This window comes from Ascaphus truei, chromosome 8, assembly GCF_040206685.1.
Source record: "Ascaphus truei isolate aAscTru1 chromosome 8, aAscTru1.hap1, whole genome shotgun sequence".
Lineage (NCBI taxonomy): Eukaryota > Metazoa > Chordata > Amphibia > Anura > Ascaphidae > Ascaphus > Ascaphus truei.
This window is the reverse complement of record NC_134490.1, coordinates 26839159-26864653: the sequence shown is the minus strand read 5'-3', so window position 1 is coordinate 26864653 and position 25495 is coordinate 26839159. Positions and strand designations below refer to the sequence as shown.

Below are 25495 nucleotides of genomic sequence, written 5' to 3'. Positions count from 1 at the left end.
CTAAATACAGAGTAAATAATGTATACAATATACAAAACCGTGATAGGTCTAATTGAGGGTCTGCAGCCGTATCAAGAGAGTGGCTCACACCCCCAGCACTAATCAAAAACAAAAGAAAACAGCAAAAAAAAGCACATGGTGAAGTATATCAATATATACTTTAAATGTAAAAAGGCAAGTATCCTGCGTACATAAAATCAGTAGGGTAAATGCATTGACTGTGGTTACCAATCAACCGGAGGGGGAGGGGGCGAGCTCTCAGAGAAGTGAGACTCAGTCAGGGGGGAATCTAGGGGTAGTCAGGGGGAGAGTTACCTCGCAAAAACAGCCTAGATGTCCCTACAGTATGCTGACAGCAGAAGTACCAGTGAAGGGGGAGGCTAGCTGTAGTGTCCAGGGGACCCCAGCATTCCATAACCAGGGACCACATTCCCTGCCAGGGAGCTGCAGGCTATGCTAACCAAAAGGACAAACTGTGTTAAAACAGAGGACTATTGCTACATGTCATATTGATAACATCAATAAAAACTACTTATAGGTGTCATATTTGGTTACAAATGCATCAAGCACCCATATGTGAGTCCTTAACCATGTAACTTTGGTTACATTACCCATTAGTACACTTTGGTACTAATTGCTTCCCTAGACCTCAGACTTTGACATTGCTCTTTCATTGCGGCCTATACCAAAAAAATGATGTAGACTGGCTCCAAATGCATGAGACTTGCTGAAAAAAACAATCCCTTTACCAGGTCCGTCTCTGGCATTTCCTAAACATGTCCCCATGACTAATTACAGAACCAAGCAGTTGGCAACAATGGCCCCTTCCACCCCCCAACAACAACCATTTCTCAACTGCAGAAGCGTGGGCCCCCGTGCGTGGTGACGTCAAGCCGCTCGTACGTCCAACAACAGCGAAGCCTCTGAGTGAAGAGGTGTGCGTGTGAGCGCGGCGCGCCGTCCCATCCCTGATGACGCCAGGAGCCCCGGCGCATGCGTAGTTTGGTGGCCGTGGAAGACGGCCATGGAATGTACACAGTGAAGGAAACAAACAGCTCGGGGTGAGTGACATCCACGGGGGAGGGGGGCAGCGCGGGTTCTCCGGGTGTGCCTCGGTGTTAGGCCCGGGTAAGGGGGAGCCGCAGGGATCCCTGCTGTGATGGGACAGCAACGGTGTGGTATAAACCTGTCAATAAAACACTGCTGCTGGAAGGATGGTGTTAGGTCCAAAAGTTCATTACAAATGGACACTTAGATTTTAAAAATAAACACAAACGCATATGTTTGTGTGGAAACTGTTTATTAGTGTTAATAAAAATCTAACTTTAAATATATTTAAAAGACCAACACGGCTACCCACCCTTCTTTGCTTATATATATAGTTAAATTAGTTGTTTTTGTTATGTTTGTTTTTGCCTAATACTGTATAGTTCATTAATATATCTGGGCAGGTATTTCTTTCGAATTTGGTATGGAGGTGTCTGTTTACCCACGGCCGGCTCTATAACCTCTTCCCTCAATCTTATCTAGCAGGCATAGATTTTCTTCCAGATTATTAGGACTTCGTGCTGGTTAGGATAAGGATTAGGCTGGCATTGGGGTTAGGATTAAAGCAAGTGTTAGGTTGAACAAGTGTTATTTTGCAGCCAGTTAAATAGTTCTGATGAAGACCCTTGATCAGTCTTATTTAACTGGCAGTTGGATAAATATGCCCTTTATTTGCCGGTTGAATAATGTTGAACAAGCTCGCTGGGTAAATAACCTCTACCTTGCTGAATATATAGCTTTTAGTAATGAATATATGGCTTTTAGTAATGCACTAGTAAAATGCAATTGAGCTACAGGACCTTTTCAGAGTATTTTATTTTTACTGACTGGTTTGCCTTGTATGTGTTTTGTTTGGTCAGATAGTACATTTGAGATGAGTAGTTACATATTCAACGCTTATATAAGATTTACATTCCTAGGAGCTAAATGGAAAATACATTCTCAAGGGTTTCATAGTTGTCATTTTCACACTTTCCAGGTAAAATAAATTTTGAGTGCCCCATGGCGTCTGACTTGTTACTAACAAACACACACACACACACACACACACACACACCATGTTTGTTTATATGTGTATGTTTTACACTCTGTGAATTACTCTATCATGGTATTTACTTATTTTTTGGGGGCTTAAACAAAAACATAATACTATAATTTTGACATAGCTGTCAGCCTCCATGTGAAATCTCCAGCATCTCGCTATTTGTGCATCTCTGCAACTACTACTGTAAGCCTTTTTGTAATGAATGGCATGAGCTACAGGTTCAGGATTTCCGAGCACTCAAAGGTAATATTTGCAGTTGCTCAAACACTCCTGGGGGAAAAAAAACCCTGTTTATGATAGAAGAGCTACAGAAAAAAAATGTGTTTGAGAATATCCCAAACAAACCGTGCATCAAAAAAACCTCATGAACGGCAGTATATGAGTGTTGCCAAACACATAATTTTATAACAATTGAATGTCTGTTCACGTGTAGAGAGTAAAACATATGTCCAGCAGGTAAGCCTCTGATTCTTGATATTTAGAACTCCATCTAATGTCTTTAAATGGATATGCATACAGTGACTGGTAGAAACACAGGTCTGAGTCTGAATACAAGACCTCTCTGTCACAGTAATATGTCAGGAAAAACAGTCTCTATTAAATCCAAGGATAGCTAGTAAGTCACCATGTAAAAGAGACTTGAGGTACTTACGGGATCTCTTGCAGAGTGAAGCCGTGGTCGGCGTACTTCTGCCGGTATACGAGTAGAAGAGAAAGATGGCGGTGTACAGCTGAAAAAATCACCAAGGGTTGGTAAGTAAGCAATTCAAATATGTATTGGCACATATATCAGGATTTAAAAAGCACTGTAACGTGTTTCGCGCCAGATGGCGCTGTGTCGATGACGCTTTATCAATCTTTGATAAAGCGCTATCTGGCATGAAACACGTTAGTGTTTTTTAAATCCTGCTTTATGTGCCAATACATTTTTTAATTGCTTACTTACCAACCCATGGTGATTTTTTTTCGGCTGTGCACCACCATCTTTCTCCTACTATGATAGAAGAGCAGCGTTTCAAAAGTAGATGCCGTTGATAGTGATGTATTCCTGATGCTTCGTTCCTGACGTGACCAGTTTACCGCCAGGAGTAAGGGTTAATTTTGCAGTGGGTTCTCTGAAGCGGGAGATTGTTTTATTTCCATCCCTGTGATGTGTTATCAGATGTACCTGTAAACGCTTACTGTGAAAGGACCAAGTAGGGAGGACAGGCCTTAAAGATAGAATAAGATTTGAATTACAATGTTGACAAATGTTTCCAATATCCTTTGCAAAACATATTTAAAAATACCTGGCGAATAATTATGTAGCGAGTGTCGGTCATTGAGACAACACGTGCGGCTACACATCTATACATGGAATCGCCCAATAAATGGGTTTTGTTTTTTACCTACCACTTAGAAATACGCTACACTCCTTTTTTCCCCCTTTTGTTTCCTTAAAGTTCATAAAGGCGTTGAATAATTTGGTTCCGAAAACATTATTTCCTATGAATTAATATGCATTAAATTTATTCGCAATAAAATTGCATGCAGATGTTGCTGGATTTATACATTCTTCACAAATGCTGTATAAAATAATGTAAAAAGCAGTGAGTTGCAGTACCGTCTTTCAACGTACTTGCCCTTATAAACCTCCGCATTATTCCCTTCTATATGTAAAAACCTCAGTATAAATACAGTATTGGGAAATGTGTGCTATGAATCTGCGTTTTGAATGGTAGCCTATTTAATATAACTGAAGAAATTAATCACCAATGTCAAAGTTTCCGTTTTCAGAGCTGAATTTATAGAAAATCGAGAGGCATCCATTTAAAAAAAAAAACTTCTCTAGGAAATTTGAAGACGGAGTTTTGTTTGTTTCTTTTGTTTTTCAAGAATAGAACCATAATGGCTGTTTTTAAAATGAAGAGTATAATGTACATTGGGGGTGCTCAACTCCAGTTCTTAAGCCCCACCACGCCAACAGGTGAGGTTTTCAGGATAACCCAGCTTCAGCACAGGTGGCTCAATCAGATTGAGCCACCTGTGCTGAAGCAGGGACTGATTGAATCATCTGTGCTGAAGCTGGGATATCCTGAAAACCTGACCTGTTTGGTGGGGTTTGAGTACTGGAGTTGAGCGCCCCTGATAAAGAGAAATGAAGTAAAGGGAAATTGGCTCCTCTAACTGCCTTGCACACATTTGGTTGCCCTCAGCCAATAAGGTGGCCCCTTACGTAGCCAGTCAAAAAAACCTAAGCAATCACGTGGCCGCAATGTCACCACGTTCATCTGAATGGAAGAGGTTCCTCATCTTCTGTTCATATCGCGTTCTACCCTAGAAAACGAGCACAAAAGCATGTATAAGGTTCACTGAATGTTGCAAGTGCCAGCCATCAATGTTATGTAAAGTAATCTAACCATGTTAAAAGCAAAGATTTGCACACAAAAAAGGGGGGGGGGGGAGCTTTGCCTGCAAAATCCGTTTTGAGCACAGAGTGAGTCATCAGACATGGAACAGCCAAAGGAAATCAAACCTTTTCAAATTCTCAGCTTTCCATGTTTACAAACTAACATTAAAAATGAATTCATATTAAGTTGGTGGGAAATTTGGGATATCCATCACCCATGTGTAACCCCGTCAACCTGCCACTGTCTCCAGCACATTTAGGTCATAGGAGTGATCGGCCCTTTAATAAGATTATGCTCTTTATCCCTTTTGGGTCATCCAAGCTTCCTGGAAAGCATTGCTCTTGAGCTCCTTTCAGGCCCCTCGGGTGCTGAGGGGTTTTAAAAACACGGAAATGTTTTTCCTCTCAATGTATAGGTTCACTTACGAGTGAAAAATGTCTGATTTTGATTAATGCAGAAGTTATGATTATCCTTCAGTACCATTGGACATCATAAATAGTATAACTATGATGCTCTTTGCAATGTCTGAGCACCACTATATCATATTAACTGTAAAATATATTCTAAAAACATATAGTAAGTGTATACGCAAGTCTTTTACATATAATATTGTGCGTCCTGTGTCCCTTATTATAATTTCTGAGTGTCTTTATGTTGACCATATGTTTTCTCTATATATGTTTAAGTGTGACTTTGTCCTTTTACAGAATCTATCTATAGAAACAGTTTAAGAGCAGTCCGCCTTTTCTCACCACCATGGCTCAGTTTGGAGGACAGAAAAACCCTCCTCCTTGGGCCACCCAATTTGCAGCAACTGCTGTTTCTCAGCCAGGTAAAATGGTCTTTCTCCATTGACTTTTCCTTCTGCTGATTATGTGTGAAAACCCTGTATTTTAGTTTGTGCTTTTTACTGTGTATTATTTAAAGTGTCCCATAGTCCCCAGTGACCTAGCTATAGTCTGAAATAAAAAGTAAGTCCCAGACAATAGATTTTACACCCATGTCATGTAAAGAATTATCAGGATGTTTTAATTACTGCAGCCTTCATTTTGCATCGGTCATTATTTTCAAAGGGGTGCAAAATGTTATCAAACATCTTTTCATTATCTGCCTGGTTTCAGATCAACGTGTCGGCATCACTGGTTGCTGCCCAAATCAGAACTGCATCTTGCCACTGCATTTTTAAGGTGTTAATATATCTCAGCTCATTAGCAGAGCATGTTGGAAGGGGTAATTGGTAGGGTGCCTATTCCCATGATGCACTTCACAATGGATTTAAATATTCAGAAGATGATGGACGCCAGGAAAAGATGCCATTTGCTCCCCCCATTTATGCTTTGATCAAGTAAATGGAATGACATAAAAAAAAAAAGGAATTGTTGGATAAACAATAGAGATTTGGTGCTCTGAAACATGGTATATTAAAGCAGCAGTTCAAGCAATATCCTGCGTGCGTCTTTAAACAAATCAGTTCTGTACTATGAGAAAATACTTGTAGCATTTAAAAAAAAAAAAATGTTTTAAAGACATTTTTTTAATGTTTCTAATGTAGGAAGCATTTCCAAAGTGACAGCTCTTCCCTTTCTGACAGGCTCTGGCTCTTGAGCCCCGTCCTCTCTCTGGCAGTGCACCAATTGTATCTAGTAACTGCCCAGTCAATCATATTCCAGGACTACATTGCCCAAAATTCTTTGCAAGAACTGAATTAAATAGCCCCGAGCAAGCTATCGATCACAGGAGAACGGATCGATCTGCAGCTTAGCTAATCACTTGTCAGTGTGCAGATTGTATTGATGCATATATTGAATGGGAAAAAAATAAATATATATTTAAAAAAAAAACAAAAAAAACTGCAGCTTGAATTGCAGCTTTAAACTTGAGGCCTAACAATCTTTTTTGGTTAAACCACTATTCACTTGGCTGCTACTAGTAAGGGCTCCCTGTCAGGGATCTACGTGCTGTATGTAGGCGGGTGCTGCTCAGTATCTCCTTGTGGTTGGCATGGTTGATGCGGCCCAAAGCTGTGCAGTTTGACAACATAAAAAGAAAGCTGCACCCTGTTACAACTTAAAAAAAAGTTTTTGCCATGTATGTCAGCTATAGAAGTTTTGTACAAATAGAGCTGAAATAAAATGTTATCAATATCCGCATTTTTTTCTCTGTAAATTCTCATCTTGGATTTGTGATGTAATTTACAATGTTGTGCTTCGCTGGGCTGAAGTGTGATTATTTTAATTTGCTCTCCTGCTTCTCCCAGTACTGGGCAAACTTGACTTTTCTTCCTGTTTCTGTGTAATATGGGGTGAATGGAAAGGTGTGGGCTGTTCCAAAGCAGAAGAGGGAGATATTAGCAAGGTTGTCGTCATGCATTTCAACCTTCTAGTATGAAATGAAATCACGTACTGTACGTATATAGTGCCCACCGTTTGCTTAGCGCTTTACAAGATACAATACAGGGACTTATAATACAATACATTTCTTTAAAAATAATCAGACAATAGGAAAGGAAACCCCTGGCCTGGAGAGCTTACAATCCAAGTGTTATGTTGAGAGACGTGGAGACAGCAGGTGAGGGAGTAAATGCAGTAGATGTAAGTTGCCTTGTGACCCGAGAGGAGAACCGGATAGGTCAATCATTTTCTGTTTTTTCTTTTGTACTGCTTAACAAGTGTAAAGATAAATGTTATACTTAAATTGTACAGCTTGCATTTAACTCTGTTAAAATGCTCAAAACAGCTGATGAATTTGCAGATAGACTCCTGGTTTCCACCAGTTTTGTTTGAACATCGTTTTGCACTGAGCAGCCTCTCGGCTAGTTATTAAACCGTATGTTCTGTTTAGAGCGGCTTGGATTCTAAAAGCACCAATTATATTGAGAGGACTTTGTTGGTAGAACAAAAGAAGTGAAATCCTAAAGCCAAAAAACACTGCATCATAAAAAAAAACTACATAGCCGTCACACAAAGGGCTGACACTGGGCAAGTGGCTGGCAGTGTCTCACTCACTAGAACAACCATGTGTTATCAGTGGGGGGGGGGGGAGGGAGGGGAAGCTATAGAGACCTAGGTACCAAAGTGTAACGCTGCTCCCTTAGCAAATGGTTAGTGATCGTCCAATGTTTTTTGTGAATATACACTTGTCACAACACTGTACTTAACTTGACAAACATAAATATGGACTTATAAAATATCAGAAAAGCTTCAAAATATGCAGTTGATCCTATGGAGTCTTTCTCTGTTATTAAATAAGATCAATCGACATCTAGAATGATAACATTTATGTGTAGACCTGATATAGGAAGATGATTTGAGGAGCTGGGAAAATATCACATTGATTCCTTCAGTACCAATAGCAATATGAGTTCAATTTTACAGACACAGAAGAAAAAACGTTACCAAAAGGCGCCAAAAAACATTAATTCAAATGTGCATCAGAACCATCATGAACTATCAATTGGTGTAACAAATAAATGATACCAGTGATAAAGTCCTTGATTAGGTGTCCATAATGATCGGTATTGTAAGTCCAAAGTCACTTGGATCCAATTGAAGATGAGTAGGTGATCAGCACATAAAAGAAAAAAGAGAACAAGAATACATAGCGTAATACTGTATATACCAGCAATGGTTAACAAGTAAAGGGAGTGGTGAGTTCCCTAATGATTGGCAAGAAGGTCAGATGAACAAAAATAACATTTATTAAAAAAAGATGGTTAAAAACAGCTCCTCTCCTCACGGTGACAGACAAAATTGGAATCCTACTTACAAAATAGCAGTAGGACATGCGCAGTATAGTGTGATGAGATCACAAGGGTAGGCACTCCTCACTGGCAGAAACCGTCTCCGGTGTCCCCACGCTTCGTCCTCCAATCCCGCTGGGGTATGTTGGTCTCCTGGCGTGGTGACATGCCCCTGAAGAAGCGGAGGGATCCATGAAACGCGTAGGGTGGAGTTTGCCCCTACTCCCAAGTGTGTACAGACTGTGCAGAGTCTACGTGGTATCCTTTGTTCTCCACCGTTAGTGATTCCCCAGTGCCGATACGTCATATCCGGTTCCTGTCCGTGTCACCTACGCTATTCGCGAGAGAAGCTGTCGGACATCCGAGAGATTTGGGCAATCCGGAGCAAGGAGAAGGGAAGCGGGACTACTCTACTGGGCAGCAGAGATATGGTTGTGTAGCGCACAGCATCCAAAAACGAAGGCAGGTCTGGCGAAAACTTTCTTTATTTGAAGCAAGGCATAAAAAGAGGGACGCAGCCCTTCAACGCGTTTCGTGCAAAGCACTTTGTCAACGTAGACGTAGACTCTGCACAGTCTGTACACACTTGGGAGTAGGGGCAAACTCCACCCTACGCGTTTCATGGATCCCTCCGCTTCTTCAGGGGCATGTCACCACGCCAGGAGACCAACATACCCCAGCGGGACTGGAGGACGAAGCGTGGGGACACCGGAGGCGGTTTCTGCCAGTGAGGAGTGCCTACCCTTGTGATCTCATCACACTACACTGCGCATGTCCTACTGCTATTTTGTAAGTAGGACTCCAATTTTGCCTGTCACCGTGAGGAGAGGAGCTGTTTTTAACCATCTTTTTTTAATGTTATTTTTGTTCATCTGACCTTCTTGACCATTAGGGAACTCACCACTCCCTTTACTTGTTAACCATTGCTGGTATATTACAGTATTACGCTATGTATTCTTGTTCTCTTTTTTCTTTTATGTGCTGATCACCTACTCATCTTCAATTTGATCCAAGTGACTTTAGACTTACAATACCGATCATTATGGACACCTAATCAAGGACGTTATCACTGGTTTCATTTATTTGTTACACCAATTGATAGTTCAAGATGTTTCTGATGCACATGTGATTTAATGTTTTTTTGGCGCCTTTTGGTCACGTTTTTCTTCTGTGTCTTTTATCTGGCTAGGGTAGCCAGTGTTACCTTGTTATTGGCGGCCTTCACATAAACTGTATTCACATCACTATTTTGTTTAGATGTGGTTCATTTTTATATATATTTTTTATTGTATATGTTCACCGAATTGGTGCACTATTATTTAGATTAGCACAGCACTACACTTCAATTTCACAGCCAGCTTATTATTTGCATGGGAAAGTGAATTTGCTATAAAAGTTGCCATCAGTGTCTTGATTCATATACCTAATCTTTATCTCCTTTACAATGAAATGTCAGGAGTGATAACATACATCTAACTGGATCTCTTGCAAAACTTTAGTAACAGAATTGAGATACATGCATTTATCCTGTTCCAGAAATTGCGTAAAATGTAGACATTTGTTGTCCTGTTCTTAGCTCCCTTAGGAGTTCAGCAACCATCGTTGCTTGGAGCCTCACCTACCATCTATACTCAGCAAAATGCATTAGCAGCTGGCCTCAGCGCCCCTTCAACTGCAAACTACCAACTAACTCAGTCTGCAGCTTTGCAGCAACAAGCAGCTGCCGCCGCTGCAATGCAACAGGTAATTAGCACGTATCTAACGTAACCTCGTCTCTACATTCACTGACCATGTAGTTCAAAGATCTGGAATAGGGGTGGCTAACTCCAGTCCTTGAGGGCCACCAACACGTCAGGTTTTCAGGATATCCCTGCTTCAGCACAGGTAGCTCAGTCTTCACCTGAGCCACTGATTGAGCCACCTGTGCTGAAGCAGGGATATCCTGAAACCCAGACCTGTTGGTGGCCCCCGAGGACTGGAGTTGGCCACCCCTGATCTAATAGCCATATTGGACCTGTAAAAGAGCAGATGCGATATAGGCTGGGATGCCTTTAGTGGAACATTATTATGGTTCTTCATAGATTTAAATTCATTGTATAGAGGTTGAAGCAGAAACCTGGGAAGTTTAGAAAGCGCTGTGCACCGTTTCATCTTTGAAGAACTCTGTTGGTCCACTATAAGGTATCACAACCTACAACAAATCTGTGTTCGTGGAACATTTTTAAAGAATCCAAGCTGCTTGAATTCTTTTGTTTGTTTGAAGTTTACTTGATCCAATGAGCCAATGACTTGGTCTTTTACGGCACTTCCTATCTTTGTGTTTACAAGTCTATAATACTTCTGTAGAATTTGTCATGGCTTAATATCCCTTGTTCCCAAAAGGCACACAATTGAGCTAAAATAAAAGCTCAAACTATTCAGAAATCCTTTGTTTACAAAGTTATTTTATGTACATTTTGTGCCTTACTGTTTATTGTGGAATTCATTGCACAAGATATTTTTCCAGACACACCTGCCCATGTTTCTTAAGTGGTGCTGTTCCATCTGACCCCTTCCAGCGCTGGAAAGCGCATCGCAGCCTGTTCAAGCGAATGGGCTTAGGTATCTTCCGGCACATTAAGGTAGGGGTGCTCAACTCCAGTCTTCAAGCCCCCTCAACAGTTCAGGTTTTCAGGACATCCCTGTTTCTGCACAGGTGGCTCAATCATTCCCTGCTTCAGCACAGGGGTCTCAATCAGAAGCTCAGTCTTTGACAAAGACTGAGCCTCTGATTGAGCCACCTCTGCTGAAGCTGGGATATCCTGAAAACATGACCTGTTGAGGGGGCTTGAGGACTGGAGTTGAGCACCCCTGTCTTAAGGTGTAATAGCACTACTTGGTAAATATGGGTCACCATGTTTAATCTCGACTTCTGTTTTTAGGTAGGGTTAGACAGGGTGTATTTAAAGTAGCAGACATACTATTAGATAAAGCGCTCATCAGGCGCTGTAGGACCGTACTGTATGTAATGCGCGACAATTGAGCAGCCTCTATTTCCGGGGGATTGTTGGTAACCGTGACAATGTAATGGCGCAGTGAATACTGTGCAGGCGTACAACTTTTGCACAACCTAATCACATGCTCGGGAATGCTTTTTCTTTGGTACTTGGACACAGGGTGAGCACAACATCTGCAATCCTTATGTTCTTCATTATTTCGGCTCTGTGGTCCTAATTGACAATATGGTATTAACCTTTGAGCACCTCAAAACCTGGGCATTGGTACTTAGAAGTGCAGTTCCCCCAAAAAATGACACCTTGAAAATGATCCGTATAAATTTGATTACCCTCTTTATTTATATTTATTTTCCCTAGCTGTTTTGCAATTGCTTTTTAAATTTGTATTTGAAGACAAAAGCCTGCATTAGTTTTCACATAAGTCCTGCTTTTTATTGTAACTTGCTCCTCCCTACCAGGCAGCATTGAGCTGTCTTCCATGCAGATTATCGTTTTTTACGCTCTGTTTTTAGCCCTCAAAAACTAGGCATAAAGACACACCCTATTGTCTGGTACCGTGAAAATAATCTTTATTGTATGTGTAACCCCTCCCTCCCCCCCCCCCCCCCCTTCACCCTACGTGAGATTTGGGGTCGTTGCTACCTGGTGTAGTGCTGCTCACCTGTAGGCTCTCAGGATTCTGAGCTTCTGCCGATGGTAGTGGGGATAACAGGACGACAGGCTTTTGGATATTATCTTCTTTCTCTTTGGTGCAGGGCATCCATCCTCCAGGGCCTATCATAGATAGGTGCAGCCCCTGCAGGAAAACTCTCTTCCCTCCCCCTGAATAACTGCATCCTCAGGCAGGAGTAAAACAAGGGTGGTCTTTATTTGTCTCCACAGCACAGCATGGTTATTCTTTGTCCCTGGAGCCAACTCCAGGAGCTTGGGGCCCCAAGAGTCTCTCCTCAGGTCCCTTAACCCCTAATGGGATAAGGGGTATCAGCTCCCACTACTCTAAGATCCCTGGCGCAGCACACACTAAACTGAATAGAACCCTCTTCCCCCAGAAGGGAGAGGATAGAACACTACATTTATGCTGCAACCCCTTTTGTTACCAGGGGAGGGTCCCAGGTCTTAGCCCCAGTAGGTGAGCAGTACCTCTGCCTCAGACACACCCCTCCTGTAACTACTAGGGAGTTACTTTCTGCAGCAAGAGCATGGTAGTAACCCCAACACTGCCTGCGCTGGTACCAGGATTTATATGTTAGGCAAAGGAATTTAGTAGCCAGGGGATACATGGCTACATATGAAATAATCATGACACCGGGAAACTGCTCCATTTAGATATACGCTAAAACAAGAACACATGCCCTCGTTCACTCACGTCTTCACTATTGTGGCCTTCTACTCTCCTGCCTCTCACCTGTCTCCCCTACAATCTATCCTAAACGCAGCTACTTGAATCACTTTAGTCTCTCCTGTTAAAATCCCTTTCCTGGCTTCCTATTAAATCCTGTATCACTTACAAAATTATCCTCACTTTTAAGGTTATACACTCCTGTTCCCCTCCTTACATTTCCACCCTAATTTCTCGATATACACCTGCTGCTCAAGCATGTCTTCTATCTACCTATTTCTTTTGTATCTAAAGCCCTCTCCTGCCTAAAACCTTTCTCACTTGCTGCCCCACTCCTCTGGAATGCTCTTCCCCTCAATATCCGACTAGCATCCTCTCTCTCTCTTTGGCCTATCTTAAAACACACATTTAATGAAGCATTTGAGTAGCCCCATGGCTAGTACTATACATCTCAGATAACCAAGCAGTGCACTCTTCACATGTAATCCAAGGGCATTCTCACATTTGTTGAATCCATTAGTAATCCCTAATATCTGGTATGCCTGCTGTTCCCTGGTTCAGATGGTTACAAACCACTGGTTTAGAACTCCTGGCCTTGATTAAAAGCTGACTGTCAACGAGCTTTGGTACTTACTACTTAGGGGGTATTTCTAGATCTGCTCAAGCGGTAAGAATAAGTGTCTTGGTAACTTTCAAAAGGACTTTCAGTAGGAGGCAAATCCTATCTGTAGCTAACATCTGCCATGGAAGGTATATGTCCCTGCTTAATTCTGAGTTATTGCTTTGTTTTAAGTATCTACTATGGAGCAACCCACCCGTAATCTGTTTAAAAATAGCTAAGCAAGAGGGAGATCCTGCAATCTCTGTGTTTATTTTCATGAAAGTTACATTTAATGTATTTTATTTTTTCAGCAGTACGCACAGCCTCAGCAGACTATGTACAGTGTACAGCAGCAGGTTAGTTGGTTTGTTTTATGAGTCAAAAGTAAGTCTAATATTTAACTTTTTTTCATTTCCGGTTTAAATTAGGGCAATATATATATATATTCAAAGCTACAACAAAACTTAATCGAACATGAAGGCATACTTCTGGTCACATGCAAACACTTGCGTTAAGGATGCAAATGAGCAGAATTTGAGATGTAATCATGTTGATATGTAGTATGTTAAAGAAATTACAATATGATGGGAGAAAACAATTAACTAAAAATAACTTAAGTTTTATGGAACTAAAAATAGTCTCAAAATTGAATGTTATATATTGCTATCCTTGATGATAAAATGGCATGTAACAAACCTCTCCAGCCAGCGCGTTATGTATTTTTATGGCAATGAATCAAAGGCCGAGACCTGACACAAGCTTGCATTTTCTATTTCCCAACACACCCTGAAGCTGCTTCACATCAATTAATCCACACGCCTTAAAAACAGTGTGAAAATTCATACATCTGTTCACATTTTTGTAATTGCATTAGCTATTCGTTCTTTTTTTAACGTACTGTTCTTGCATCTGGTATGCAAACACTACCCGTTTCCCAATGTGGAATCTGTTATCCAAGCTCCAATTGTCTCTGATTCTGCAATTCCCTTGACCTTTGCTTTCTAAAGCAGCAAGCAAAAGCTCTGGGGAAATAATTTAATATTGTAAGAGAGGTAAAAAGGGACACAGTTCATTTACATTACCCAGAATCCTTCTCTGCCGTTTAAAATGTTTGACATTACAGTGGGGTGTATTAAACAGGTTTGAGTGACCTGTAATAATGAAGTAATTTCTTGGCTTTGCTATTGGCGGTTTCAAATCCTTTCTTTTTTTTGTATTGTTCACCAATGGGATTTATCTTAATTCTTACACATTACATTAATATTGCCTTATTTGTCAGCCATTTATTACTCTCAGGGATATACATTTTATTTAGGGTGTTACTTTCCATTACAGTATTTTTTTTTTCTCCAACACATATTACTCCACATCTCTCACTTGCTCTGCGGACTCCAGGAACTAAATTTAAAAATGTTTTAAACCTAATTGTGAAACATGCCGTTGTCGCCTTTTATTGTACGGGTGTGCGGATTTGTTCGAACAGGCGGACGGCTGCTGCAAAATGTTCTTTTTCCTCAGCAATCTATTCTAACAAAATAATATACTAGGCAAACCCTCAATTTACTGTGCAACATGTTTATATACGATCACACCCTCCCGCCATCACTTTTTCTATTTTAAATAAGGGAAGCTAGAACTTGTAAAAACTACAGACATTTCTTTTGACTTAACTATGATTTTCTCTGTTCCTGGTTTCTAAATATGTTTCCAATTTGATATAAACTCCCCACTAATATATTTCTGTTAAATATTAAATCCCCCGAATCTTATATATATTTTTTGGTAGCTGTTCAGAGAAGATTCTGAGAAACATTCAACATAATTAAGACCTTTTGAATTGCTAAGCTAACGTTTTATTCAAAATCGTTTCGATTTTGTTCAGCAAAAAATTGTGTGTTTTTTTTTTTTTGAAGTTTAGATTTTTCTGATCTATAGGAAATGATCCTTTTCAGGCCTAGGCAAGGTTGCAAACACGATTTTATCAAATCGGCTGTGCTTTCATGTTATGAAATAAAAAAACCTTTCACAATGTTACATATTTTTGGTACACATCTCTGAAAATGTGCACCCTAATCTTTATTTTTCTTCTTAAAGTTACAGCAGCCACAACAAACCATGTTAACGCAGGTGAGTGTGAGTTGTTTATTTCAACAGATGATGGTGCTTAGTAATGTTAATAAACTTTGCTTTCCAAGATTGCATGATTTAAAACCACGTTATAAAATATCACTTAATATTTTTATCTTGCAAATTGTAAGCAGAATGCACCTTTGATACATAGAGCGTTAGACATTGAGGGCAGATGAGAACCACTTGACCCACATACTCCGCCCATTTTCCTGGCCGCTGTGAAACTTCAGACGCTATTTGTTAGATTTATTTATTTATCAAATGTTTTACCAGGAAGTATAACATTGAGAGTTACCTCTCGTTTTCAAGTATGTCCTGGGCATAGAGTTATGATGACAAATTCATCACATCATGGTTACATTCAATGAATAGGGTTATACATTATATACAAGACATTGCATGAACTGTTAAAGATAATGTTATAGGCGTATGTAACAGACCAGATTTAAAATATGAGACAGCTTTAGTTTTGAAAGAACTTAGACTGGTGGTGGCTGTAAGAGTCTCTGGTAGATGATTCCTGTTGTGTGGGGTGCATGGTAAGATGAGGAGGAGCGGCGCGATACTTTGTTTAACGTGGTGTCTTTCTTATTGAGGGTAGCCGTGTCTATGCCATATATTAGTCTCTGCTACTGTACCTCTGTTGGGAGGATATTCCATGAATCCACCTCACGTTTCACCATGAGCCTCCCGCCCTCCAGTGAAAGCATGACCTCTTATTCTAACACTTCTTTCTCTGAAATATGCTTCCCACCGGGATCTTGTTGAAACTCTTGCTGTATTTTACAGTTTCTGACATATTTTCCATCTCCCTTCATAGAATATTTTTCTGTACAAAACAAGAAAAGGGTCATTGACATGAGCATAAAATGTAAATAGCCGTGTTAGTCCAGTTGCGATAGTGCAAAATGAATAAGTACTTCAGTATTGGTGATAGTGCAAAATGAATAAGTACTTCAGTATTGGTGATATCTTTTTTTTATTTGGTCTAACACTTACATTTTTTTATTGTCCTAAAATATTATCACCCAATGCCGCAGTACTAATTTACAGTATTTAGCACTAATTTACATTGGGATGTTTCAGAGCCGCTTAGTTTGATTGGAACTGTAAATGATATTCTTTCCTTGCAGCCAGCAGTTGCGCTACCTACAAGTCTTGCCTTGTCTACTCCCCAGCAAGCGGCACAGATAACCGTTTCATATCCAACCCCACGGTCAAGTCAACAACAGACACAGCCACAGAAGCAGCGGGTTTTCACTGGTGTTGTTACCAAGCTTCATGAAACATTTGGATTTGTGGACGAAGATGTATTTTTCCAGCTTACGTAAGTGTAAAAAAAAAAACCCAAAAAACTGAAGACCACTGCATGAAATATCAATAGTTGCGTATACTTTTTGATTAGTTGCAGAGTCAAAACAGGACCTTTTTGAAAGCCTTCTATGTACATCTATAAGATGCACAGTGCATGTTCTAACTAGAAGCAGAAAATGGAAGGTATTTTGAGAAATGGTCTAATTGCCATTTGCGTTTCAGATTTCTGTCTCGCAAAGGGTTTTGTTCTCTGCTTCAGTGACACCAGTTTTAATGTCTCTACTGTTAATGTAATACACCATTAGGCAGGTGTATAACTTCACTGAAACATTGACCGTAGACTTTTGGTACCGAACGTGTTTTAACAAGATGCGCCATTCAGCATTTCTTGATACTTTGTGAGGAACTCTGAACATTTTTGCGGGTTTGAGCAGAAGGGGAAGTAGCACTGTCCAATAAGGGCATGTGGGAATGGGCCGGTAGAAAGGGTTTCTCCCCAAAACATTGCACCCCCTTTTTTTAAAATCTAGATTTCGAAGCCCCTTTGTTTTTTATCTTTGAAAATAAAAATGTGTGTAATGCGTCTGCTTATTTTCTTCAGACAGCCTTTCTTGTATATTCTTCTAGATCCTTTCTGTTAGTAGTTCCAAATCAAATATCCGAAGACAGATCTCTTGTCAGCTCATTTATTTAAGACCAAATAACAAGCTTTATCTACAGGAACATGCTAAACAAAAGCATTATATGGACAGAGAACGGAGCTTTTGACTTTGCTTGATGTATTTCGTTTGTTCTGACATAATATATAATTCTAGTCAAGATAATAAAGAAATCTACTGTTAAGCAGCCAAACACTACGTAGCATTTAGTGTTCAATAATGAGTGAAAATAAGACAATCACATATTTTGAAGGATGAAAATATGTGACCAGTAAGTGTAAGAGCAAAGCCTATATTCTTTTCTTGGCCTTTATAGGCTCCATTTTGTTCCCGAGAGGTCCTATCAACAACTCTCTTGTTTTAAACGTAAAGGTGTTTTTCGCACATTCCATAATGTGCTCATTTGCATGTCATTACCCAGAATCCCTGGCTGCAGAGGAAGCACTCTTTGCTAAGGCCTCGGCCATGTTACGTGCTTGCTGGCGGAAGCGCGCTGAGGCGCGCTCCCGCTCAGCACTGAGCCCCTACAGCCGCAATTAGAGCGGCTTTAGTAGGGGCTCACCTGCGCTTACGCGCGCTTGCGGAAGCGCAGGTCTTGGGGGAATTTAAAATTCCCCCGCTTGCCGGCGAGACAGGCCGGTCACGTGAGCGGTTCGCCCAATGAGGGCGAACCAGCTCCGTGACGTCACTGGCCCGCCCCCGGCCAGTGACGCGCCCGCCCCCGGACCGCCCCCTGACGGCTGCTGAGAGCGCTTGCGGTAAGCAACCGCAAGGCCAGGGAAAGCACCCTTTTTCCCTGCGCCTCAGCGCGCCTCAGCACGCCAGCAGGGACCGTGGACTCGGCCTAAGAGATAATGAGAGACGACAGGGTTCCAGACCTGTTTGAGACATGCAAATGCACCACAAGTGATTATTTTTATTTAAAATCTTTCTACCAATTTACTCAAGTTATAACCAAACGGCTTTTGACACATCTGACAAGTCAAAATGGATCCTAACAGATAAAATGTATTCTGAATCACTTGAATCTCATCTACAATCTCCTTTTTTGTAGTGGCCAAACTTATTTTGGGAGGCTGTGGGGTTTCACGCCCCCCCCCCTTTTTTTATCTTCTTTCTTCCCTTGTTTGTTTATTTTATTTTTGCGCTTTTACCCGTTCGTGTCTGCAGGAGTGGATAAGTCTTTTTCTATTTGCTCTATCTTTGTCATTATAGTCATATTTTGATTGTGGTCTCTCTGTACTATCCACTCCTCATATTTATTGATGTTTACTGTATATTAAAATCATTTAGTTTTTTCTAAATGACAATTCTTTGTTTCCTTTTTTTGGACTTCAGTTGAATTCTATTTATTCTTTTCATGTGCTTTAGACGCCTTTCTCCGTTAAATTAATTTTTTAGGAATTGGGGGGATTCCTATTGTTTTCGTGTACTGATCGTTATTGTTCTTTAGTTTTCAGTATGTGCGGTACTGGCTGATCCATATTTTTCTATTTTAACAATATGTTCCTTGAAAGAGGAGCAGTTTACCCTTGCTCCGGTTCCCACTCTATATAGATCTGTAGATGTACAGTATATATGTTATCGAAACTGCTGAATGCATCTCTCCACCTCTGTTTGCTCTCCGCAAATGCACGTGCCAGGTACATTGGTAATGTTTGCAACACCCTACTAGTAAAACCACAACCCATGATGTACCCAACCCATAGGTTATGTCCCTTTGCAGTGTCCAAATATATATAGTGCTGTGTTTTAGGCTACTGTAACTTACATGTTTCAACCATTTGCCCCTTGTTTGCTAATTTTATTTTTGCTCCAACCACCCTTGCTAGGATTTTTATTTTAAGACCTGTCTCTATGCGTGTTTCTATTTTCCTTCCCTGATCACTCATTTTTAAACTGACTTATACCTGAAAAATGAACGCAGGCTATTGATATGGCTGCACACCACTCCCGTTTTGGGACATCACTGCACTTCAGAGTCTAATCTGGGGGCATCAGGATAAAGCAGTTTCTCTGATGCCACTTTAAAGTCTGCATGGAGAGGGGAGCAAGTGAAAATAAACAGCAGAAGTTGCCATGTGAACACTCTACTCAAGGCTTTGGGCCTTTTTTGAATGCAATTGAAATAAAATGAAAAAACAGCTAGGAAAGGATAAGGTTGGCAATGTGCTTTAAAGAGCATTCTCATTTTTAGGGGGAACGGCAACCTTAATATTATGCTTGGTTAGAGTAGGATTTGCTTTTTATAATTACTCCATTTACACATTGAATGTCAACGACAGTCGTCTGAGAACAAAACCACAAAGTACCTTATAGGGGAAAAAATATAAACCATTCCAATTTAAAAAAAAATATATATATATTTCTCATGGTCTGTTGTTGATTACTTTAGACTGTTTTATCAATTTTGTGTTGCATTTTGTTTTTTGGCAGAGCTGTTAAAGGCAAGTCCCCTCAAGTTGGAGACAGAGTACTGGTAGAAGCCACTTACAATCCTAATATGCCATTCAAATGGAATGCCCAGCGAATTCAGACACTACCAAACCTGGTACGTTCCAATGCTTCCGTTCTGATATTATTTGCTATTCTCAGTGTCTCTCTTCTCCCTCTTTACATCTGTTGCCTTTTTGCTGTAGAATCAAACTCCAAACCAACCTTTGCTGAAGAACCCTGCAGCTGTTATGCAGACACAGCAAGCAGCGTTTGGGGTTCAGTCCCAGCCTCCACCACAAGGCCAGACTCTGTTGCAGGCACAAATGTCAGCGGCCTCTCTTACTCCTTTGATGCCAGCACAGCCTTCTCCTTTGTTACAGCAACAGCAGAAAGGTAAAGCTAACACACATACTTGGGGGAGGCGGGGGGTGTGAGCTGGTTTTCTAGAGGGGATCCTATTATTCTTCATAACTGTTGCAAGAGAGAAGTTTAAAAAATGACTGCCCCTGCCTCTAACGGAGCCGGCCCCTGCCTCTAACGGAGCCGGCCCCAACCCCTGCCTCTAACGGAGCCGGCCCCAACCCCTGCCTCTAACGGAGCCGGCCCCAACCCCTGCCTCTAACGGAGCTGGCCCCTGTTTCCCTAGATATTGGGTCTGTGTGTGACACAAAATAAAAATAAAACTACAAATATGGCTGTAGGGTCTACAGGTGACATTGCAGCTTTCTATTGGCTACTGAAGAGAGGCTGCCCTGGTGGCTATTGTCTGTCAGTCAAGTTTCTTGCCTGGTGGAAAAATATAGGTGTCTTGGAAACTGGAGGTTGACAGGAGGTTGAGGGACCTCGGATCACCCGATTCAGTAAATATAAAAAAAAAATACTATTTCTGGAAAACTCGACCTCAACAGGTTTAAGCGAGTCTGCAATATATTGACAACAGGGCAGTGCTCTGCTCTAAAATGTGATCTATGGTACTTTCTTTGAAGAAACCTTAGTTTTGGTGATTTTAACAAGTGGTCTATAGTTATTCTTGACCTGTTTTGTAAATGTAAGTCAGAACATTTGGAAGCTTCTCCATCTCTCATACTCAAAACCTTAATTTCCTGCCTTAGTGACCCCAAATCTATGTATTTATTTACAATGTAAATAAAATGAGCTGTCTCTTGCCCCAAAGACCCTTAATCCCAGTAATGCATACAATGGTAGGTTTAGATTAATGAAATCGATTTTTAATCATTAAATATCTGATGTACGCTCGCTCCGCCCTTCTCCTGCGTAGTGCGCTTGCGTGACGACATGAGGTGCGTAATTATTTTCCCAGCGCATTTTGTTGGGCAACTTCATCAGGGGTGATAAAGTTGCCTAGCAACGAAACGCGCTGGGAAAATAAGACACCTTCATAAAGTCTCTCCAAAACCCTCCAAAGTCACCCGCCTCACCGATCCAATCGCCTCCGCTGTCCCAACTGAAGACCCATCGCCATGCCACGACCAGACTAAATCCAGAGACCTGACTCAAACCCCCGCCCACTAACCAAGCAAGTTTTACTAACTAATGTACAGCGCCCTGGATAAGGGAGCAATATAAATGTTGTTATAAATAAATGCTGCAAAAGAAACGGTCTAAATGCTATTGTTCTAGCGAACAGGGCGCATTCTTAAGCTATATATCCATGGCTATGCTATTGTTACTTGTTGTTCATCTATAGGTGCCCACTTGGCACCTGTATCATATTTTTTTTAACCTTTTTAATAAATTTGATTACAATATGGGAGCTTGGGGTATATGTATTCTAACTTACCTTATTCTTTTAGTTGGATTATTACAGACTCCCATTCGTATTGTGTCACAACCACAGCCGGTACGAAGGCTTGAACCACCGTCCAGATTTTCAGGTAGAAATGAGAGAGCAGATCCAATTTCCAGCAGAAAGGATGATCGAAAGTAAGTTGGTGTTTGTGTTTATTTAGATATATCTATATTTATGTATATCTCCTTCTCTAGACGGAAACATGAATGCATTTTAATGTGCTTGGTTCCAGCACAATCTTTGCAATATTTAAAGGTATGATCAGTGCTTCTCTATATTAAAGATGCAGACTAAGCAATATCCTACATGGGTTTTTTTTGTTTGTTTTTTTTAATCCGTTCTGTACTATGAGAAGAAAAAAACAATAACACTGAATTACATTTTTAATGTATTTTAATGTAACAAGCATTTTTTGTTTCAATAGCAACCATTTACAAAGTCAAATCCACTTCTGAAATGGGCTCTGGCACACCCCTTTTTGAGCCCTGCCCTGTATATTGCAGTCCCCCAATTGTATCTAGTGCCTGCCTGGTCACATGATCTTCCCGACAACACTGTGCATCTTTGGTCCTCTTCTGCTGCCCTGACGGCCATTTAGTGAACACCCGAGCCGAATCTTCACAGATCGATCACATGAGAACAGATCGATTGGTAACTTAGCTAATTACTTATTATTGTGTGGATTGTATTGATGCACATATTAAAAGGGGGGGGGGGGGGGGAGACAGGTTTTTTTCCCCCCCATTTTATTTGTCATCGTTTTATCTTTCTATAATTCTTATTTTGTTTTTAGGCTGAAGGATTACAGGGATATTTTATTGTTCATTGTGAACATTTAAAAACTTCTTTGTTTCTCTGTTTTTGGTGGAAAATTAGAATAAGCATTCTTAATTTGTTTTTTTTGCAAGCTCCTTATGAAAATGGTTCTTTTCTCAATTAATATATTTACATTATTAACCTGCTTTTCCCGTCAGGATTCCCATATCAGCATGGTAATTCCATAAAGCACAACTTAAATGGTTGGCGCTATATATGTACTTCTGTATATACATACGTAACAGTAACCACTTTGCTGTCAGGCATTGTGGACCACTCTTTTAGGGGGTTTATTAAAGCAGCAGCCCCACCCTCCCAAAATATGGAACTGTAGTAGTAATACACCCTGATATAGTACACTGTGATCGGATGCATGTTTCTTTATTGGTGTTTGTAAAGATATTTGCACCTGTTCTTGATGTCGGTGTTATCCAAATGATGATACAAACCTCCGCTTGTTTGAACATCTATTTCTTTCTCTCGTACATATTATATATTTTACATGTAAAATATCTTGTGGTGCAAGAGCGTCAAAAACAGATGGACTTTGCGATCGCGTGCATTTTGGCCGCAGCCCAAGATTTTTTTACTGTGGATGCTAATCGACACACACCCTTTGCTTTCTTCTCTCGGGAGTCTTTTGATTCTGGGTAAATTCTCTGGGGAAGTCCTGGTGCAATAAGTAGGATGTGGCTTTAGCTCACACACAAAAAAACAGAGGGGGGGTTGAAACCATTTGAATTTTCAAAGACCTGTTACGTTGTGGTCACATATCTCCTGTACCCAACCTCCCCAGTGATCTGAAACAAGCCGCTCTATTCTGTCTCTCCCTGGACTGAAAATAAAAATGTAATATTACCGAAGCAGTGGGAATTTCTGCGATAAATAAACATTTTGTTTTGCTGGGATTCATGTGTTTTTTTTAAAAAAATTTTTATTTAAAGCCGTGAAAGAGACCGAGAAAGACGCAGGTCCCGGGACAGATCACCTCCAAGGAAACGCTCGAGAGAGCGGTCGCCAAGGCGTGAAAGAGAGAGATCACCCCGCAGACCTAGGCGCGTTGCACCCCGCTACACCGTTCAGTTTTCGAAGTTCTCTCTGGACAGGTAGGCTACTTTTGGATCACTTCTTTGCTCTGGAAATCGACGTCCGGTTTAAAGACTACTAGTAGATGCAGTGCTGTAAATTGAGGTTTGATAAGACATCTGCGGTTTCTCGGCCTACAGATGTAGCCTTACTAATTGTCCCTGGAGCAGTGGCATAAAAAGCAAAACTCTGGCTCCTGGGACAGTAAAAGCTATTGGTGCCTGCAGGGGAGAGGGGGAGGGTCCGTTCTGAATGGAACCCCTCTACTGAGAGAGATCCTGCTGCCGGGGGATGCTACGGTGAGGATGCTGCAGCTTCCCCTGGGAGCACAAACGGTTATCCTGGCTACATCTGTATTTCAGAGACAGTCCTATGTAGTGGATCAAAAAAGAAAACTTTTACATTATATCTAATGTGTTTTCATACTGTAGTTCTTAAGATCTAATGATTTACTTGTGCCTATCCGAAGCATTTTTCAATTTCCCTCGCTGCTGTTGACGATGGACTGTTTAATGCAGGAGTGGCCAACGCCAGTCCTCAAGGGCCACCAACAGGTCAGCTCATTATGACTGAGCCATCTGTGCGGAAACAGGGATATCCATAAAACCTGATCTGTTGGTGGCCCTTGAGGACTGGATTTGGCAACCCCTGTTTTAATGCATACTTTAATTTATTTGTTAACGAAAATGTAATTATTCTGTGACCAAAAACCATCAGATAACTTTGTTTTAATTGACAAATGGCAAAAGACCGACTTATGGGTGTTTAACCCTTTCATGACTCTGTTATAAGCACTATATGTAAATAAAAATACTAATTAACCGCTGTTTGTATGCAGTAAACCGCTGTTTGTATGCAGTAGTCAGGTGTCTAACACTTGCCAGCATGTTCTTGGTGACATTGGTATGCGTAGGTGTTGGTGATCTAATTGCTTAGAAATATTACAATCCTTCTAAGCATCAATTCCCTTTCTTGTGAACATTCCGTAGTGCCTGCATTGCTCTCCTGCTTTCTCACACACCCGCATTGTTTTGTTTTTTACAGCCCAGGATGTGACATAATGGACCTGAGGCGACGCTATCAGAATTTATACATTCCCAGTGATTTTTTTGATGCGCAGTTCACATGGGTGGATGCTTTTCCGATCTCGCGACCATTTCATCTGGGAAACTACAGCAACTTCTATATAATAAATAAGGAAGTAGATCCACTAGAGAAAAACACTGCTGTTCTGGACCCTCCTGACGCAGATCATACGTATAGTGCGAAGGTTTGTTGTGCGACGTTCACATTCCACCTAAATGTGATCGTGCAGAATTCACCAGCATGCTTAACCATGATGTTTTATAGTCACACTCGCTTCCTTAGAGCGTTCCAAGAGTGTTTTTTATTTTTTTTGTTAATAAAAGTAGCTGGGTCAGAGTTTCCCAATCTGTGGAGCTTGGCCCCGAAAGGAGCCCATGGGCCTTGTAAAGGGACTGATGGGGACAGAAAGGAGATCGTCTGGGACAGGAGTGGCCAACTCCAGTCCTTAAGGACAGATCTAGTTTTAAAGATATCCCTGCGTCAGCACAGGGGACTCAATCAAACTGACTGAGCCACTGATTGAGCCACCTGTGCTGAAGCCGGGATATCCCTAATACCTGGCCTGTTGTTTACCCTTGAGGACTGGAGTTGGCCGCCCCTGCTTTAGGAGGCACAGAAAGGGAAGGGAAGACAGCGACAAAAAGGTTATGGGAACAGAAGGAAAGACGACTGGTTCCATGCATCGATAACCCAAATAACATATGCCACTAAGTAAATAAATATGTATTCTCTCAAATGGGATTTTTTTTGGGTGGGACCGACCCCCAAATTTTGGAAGAATGGGGGGACCCAAAAGGAAAACTATTGCTTTTGATGGGTCCAATGTAAAAAGATTGTGAACCACTGTTAGGTGAAAAATGTAGATGCCTTACGAGATGTTTATTGGATTCTGATGTCGTACAAAGTTCTAGTATCCATATGGGTCTGTTTAATGGAGAGAGAAAACGTTTCTATATTGTGAAGAGCTTTTAATACAATATACTTGAACAAGAGACTTATGA

General features: G+C 40.9%; 1 protein-coding gene across 5 annotated transcripts in view; it reads left to right on the top strand.

The window, feature by feature from the left end:
• Window positions 1-926: 926 nt before the first annotated feature.
• Window positions 927-25495, top strand: part of CCAR1 (cell division cycle and apoptosis regulator 1) — a 57054-nt gene continuing 32485 nt past the window's right edge. For 2 of the 5 annotated variants that reach the window (XM_075610923.1, XM_075610921.1), the window contains exons 1-11: window positions 927-1061; window positions 5190-5314; window positions 9798-9964; window positions 13469-13513; window positions 15252-15284; window positions 16421-16614; window positions 19697-19811; window positions 19900-20089; window positions 21511-21640; window positions 23267-23428; window positions 24453-24678. In XM_075610923.1, the coding sequence (XP_075467038.1) occupies window positions 5239-5314; window positions 9798-9964; window positions 13469-13513; window positions 15252-15284; window positions 16421-16614; window positions 19697-19811; window positions 19900-20089; window positions 21511-21640; window positions 23267-23428; window positions 24453-24678 (1338 nt within the window). In that variant the 5' untranslated portion in view covers window positions 927-1061; window positions 5190-5238. The remainder of the gene's footprint in view (window positions 1062-5189; window positions 5315-9797; window positions 9965-13468; window positions 13514-15251; window positions 15285-16420; window positions 16615-19696; window positions 19812-19899; window positions 20090-21510; window positions 21641-23266; window positions 23429-24452; window positions 24679-25495) is intronic. The other 3 variants (XM_075610926.1, XM_075610922.1, XM_075610924.1) reach the window with 3 other exon arrangements.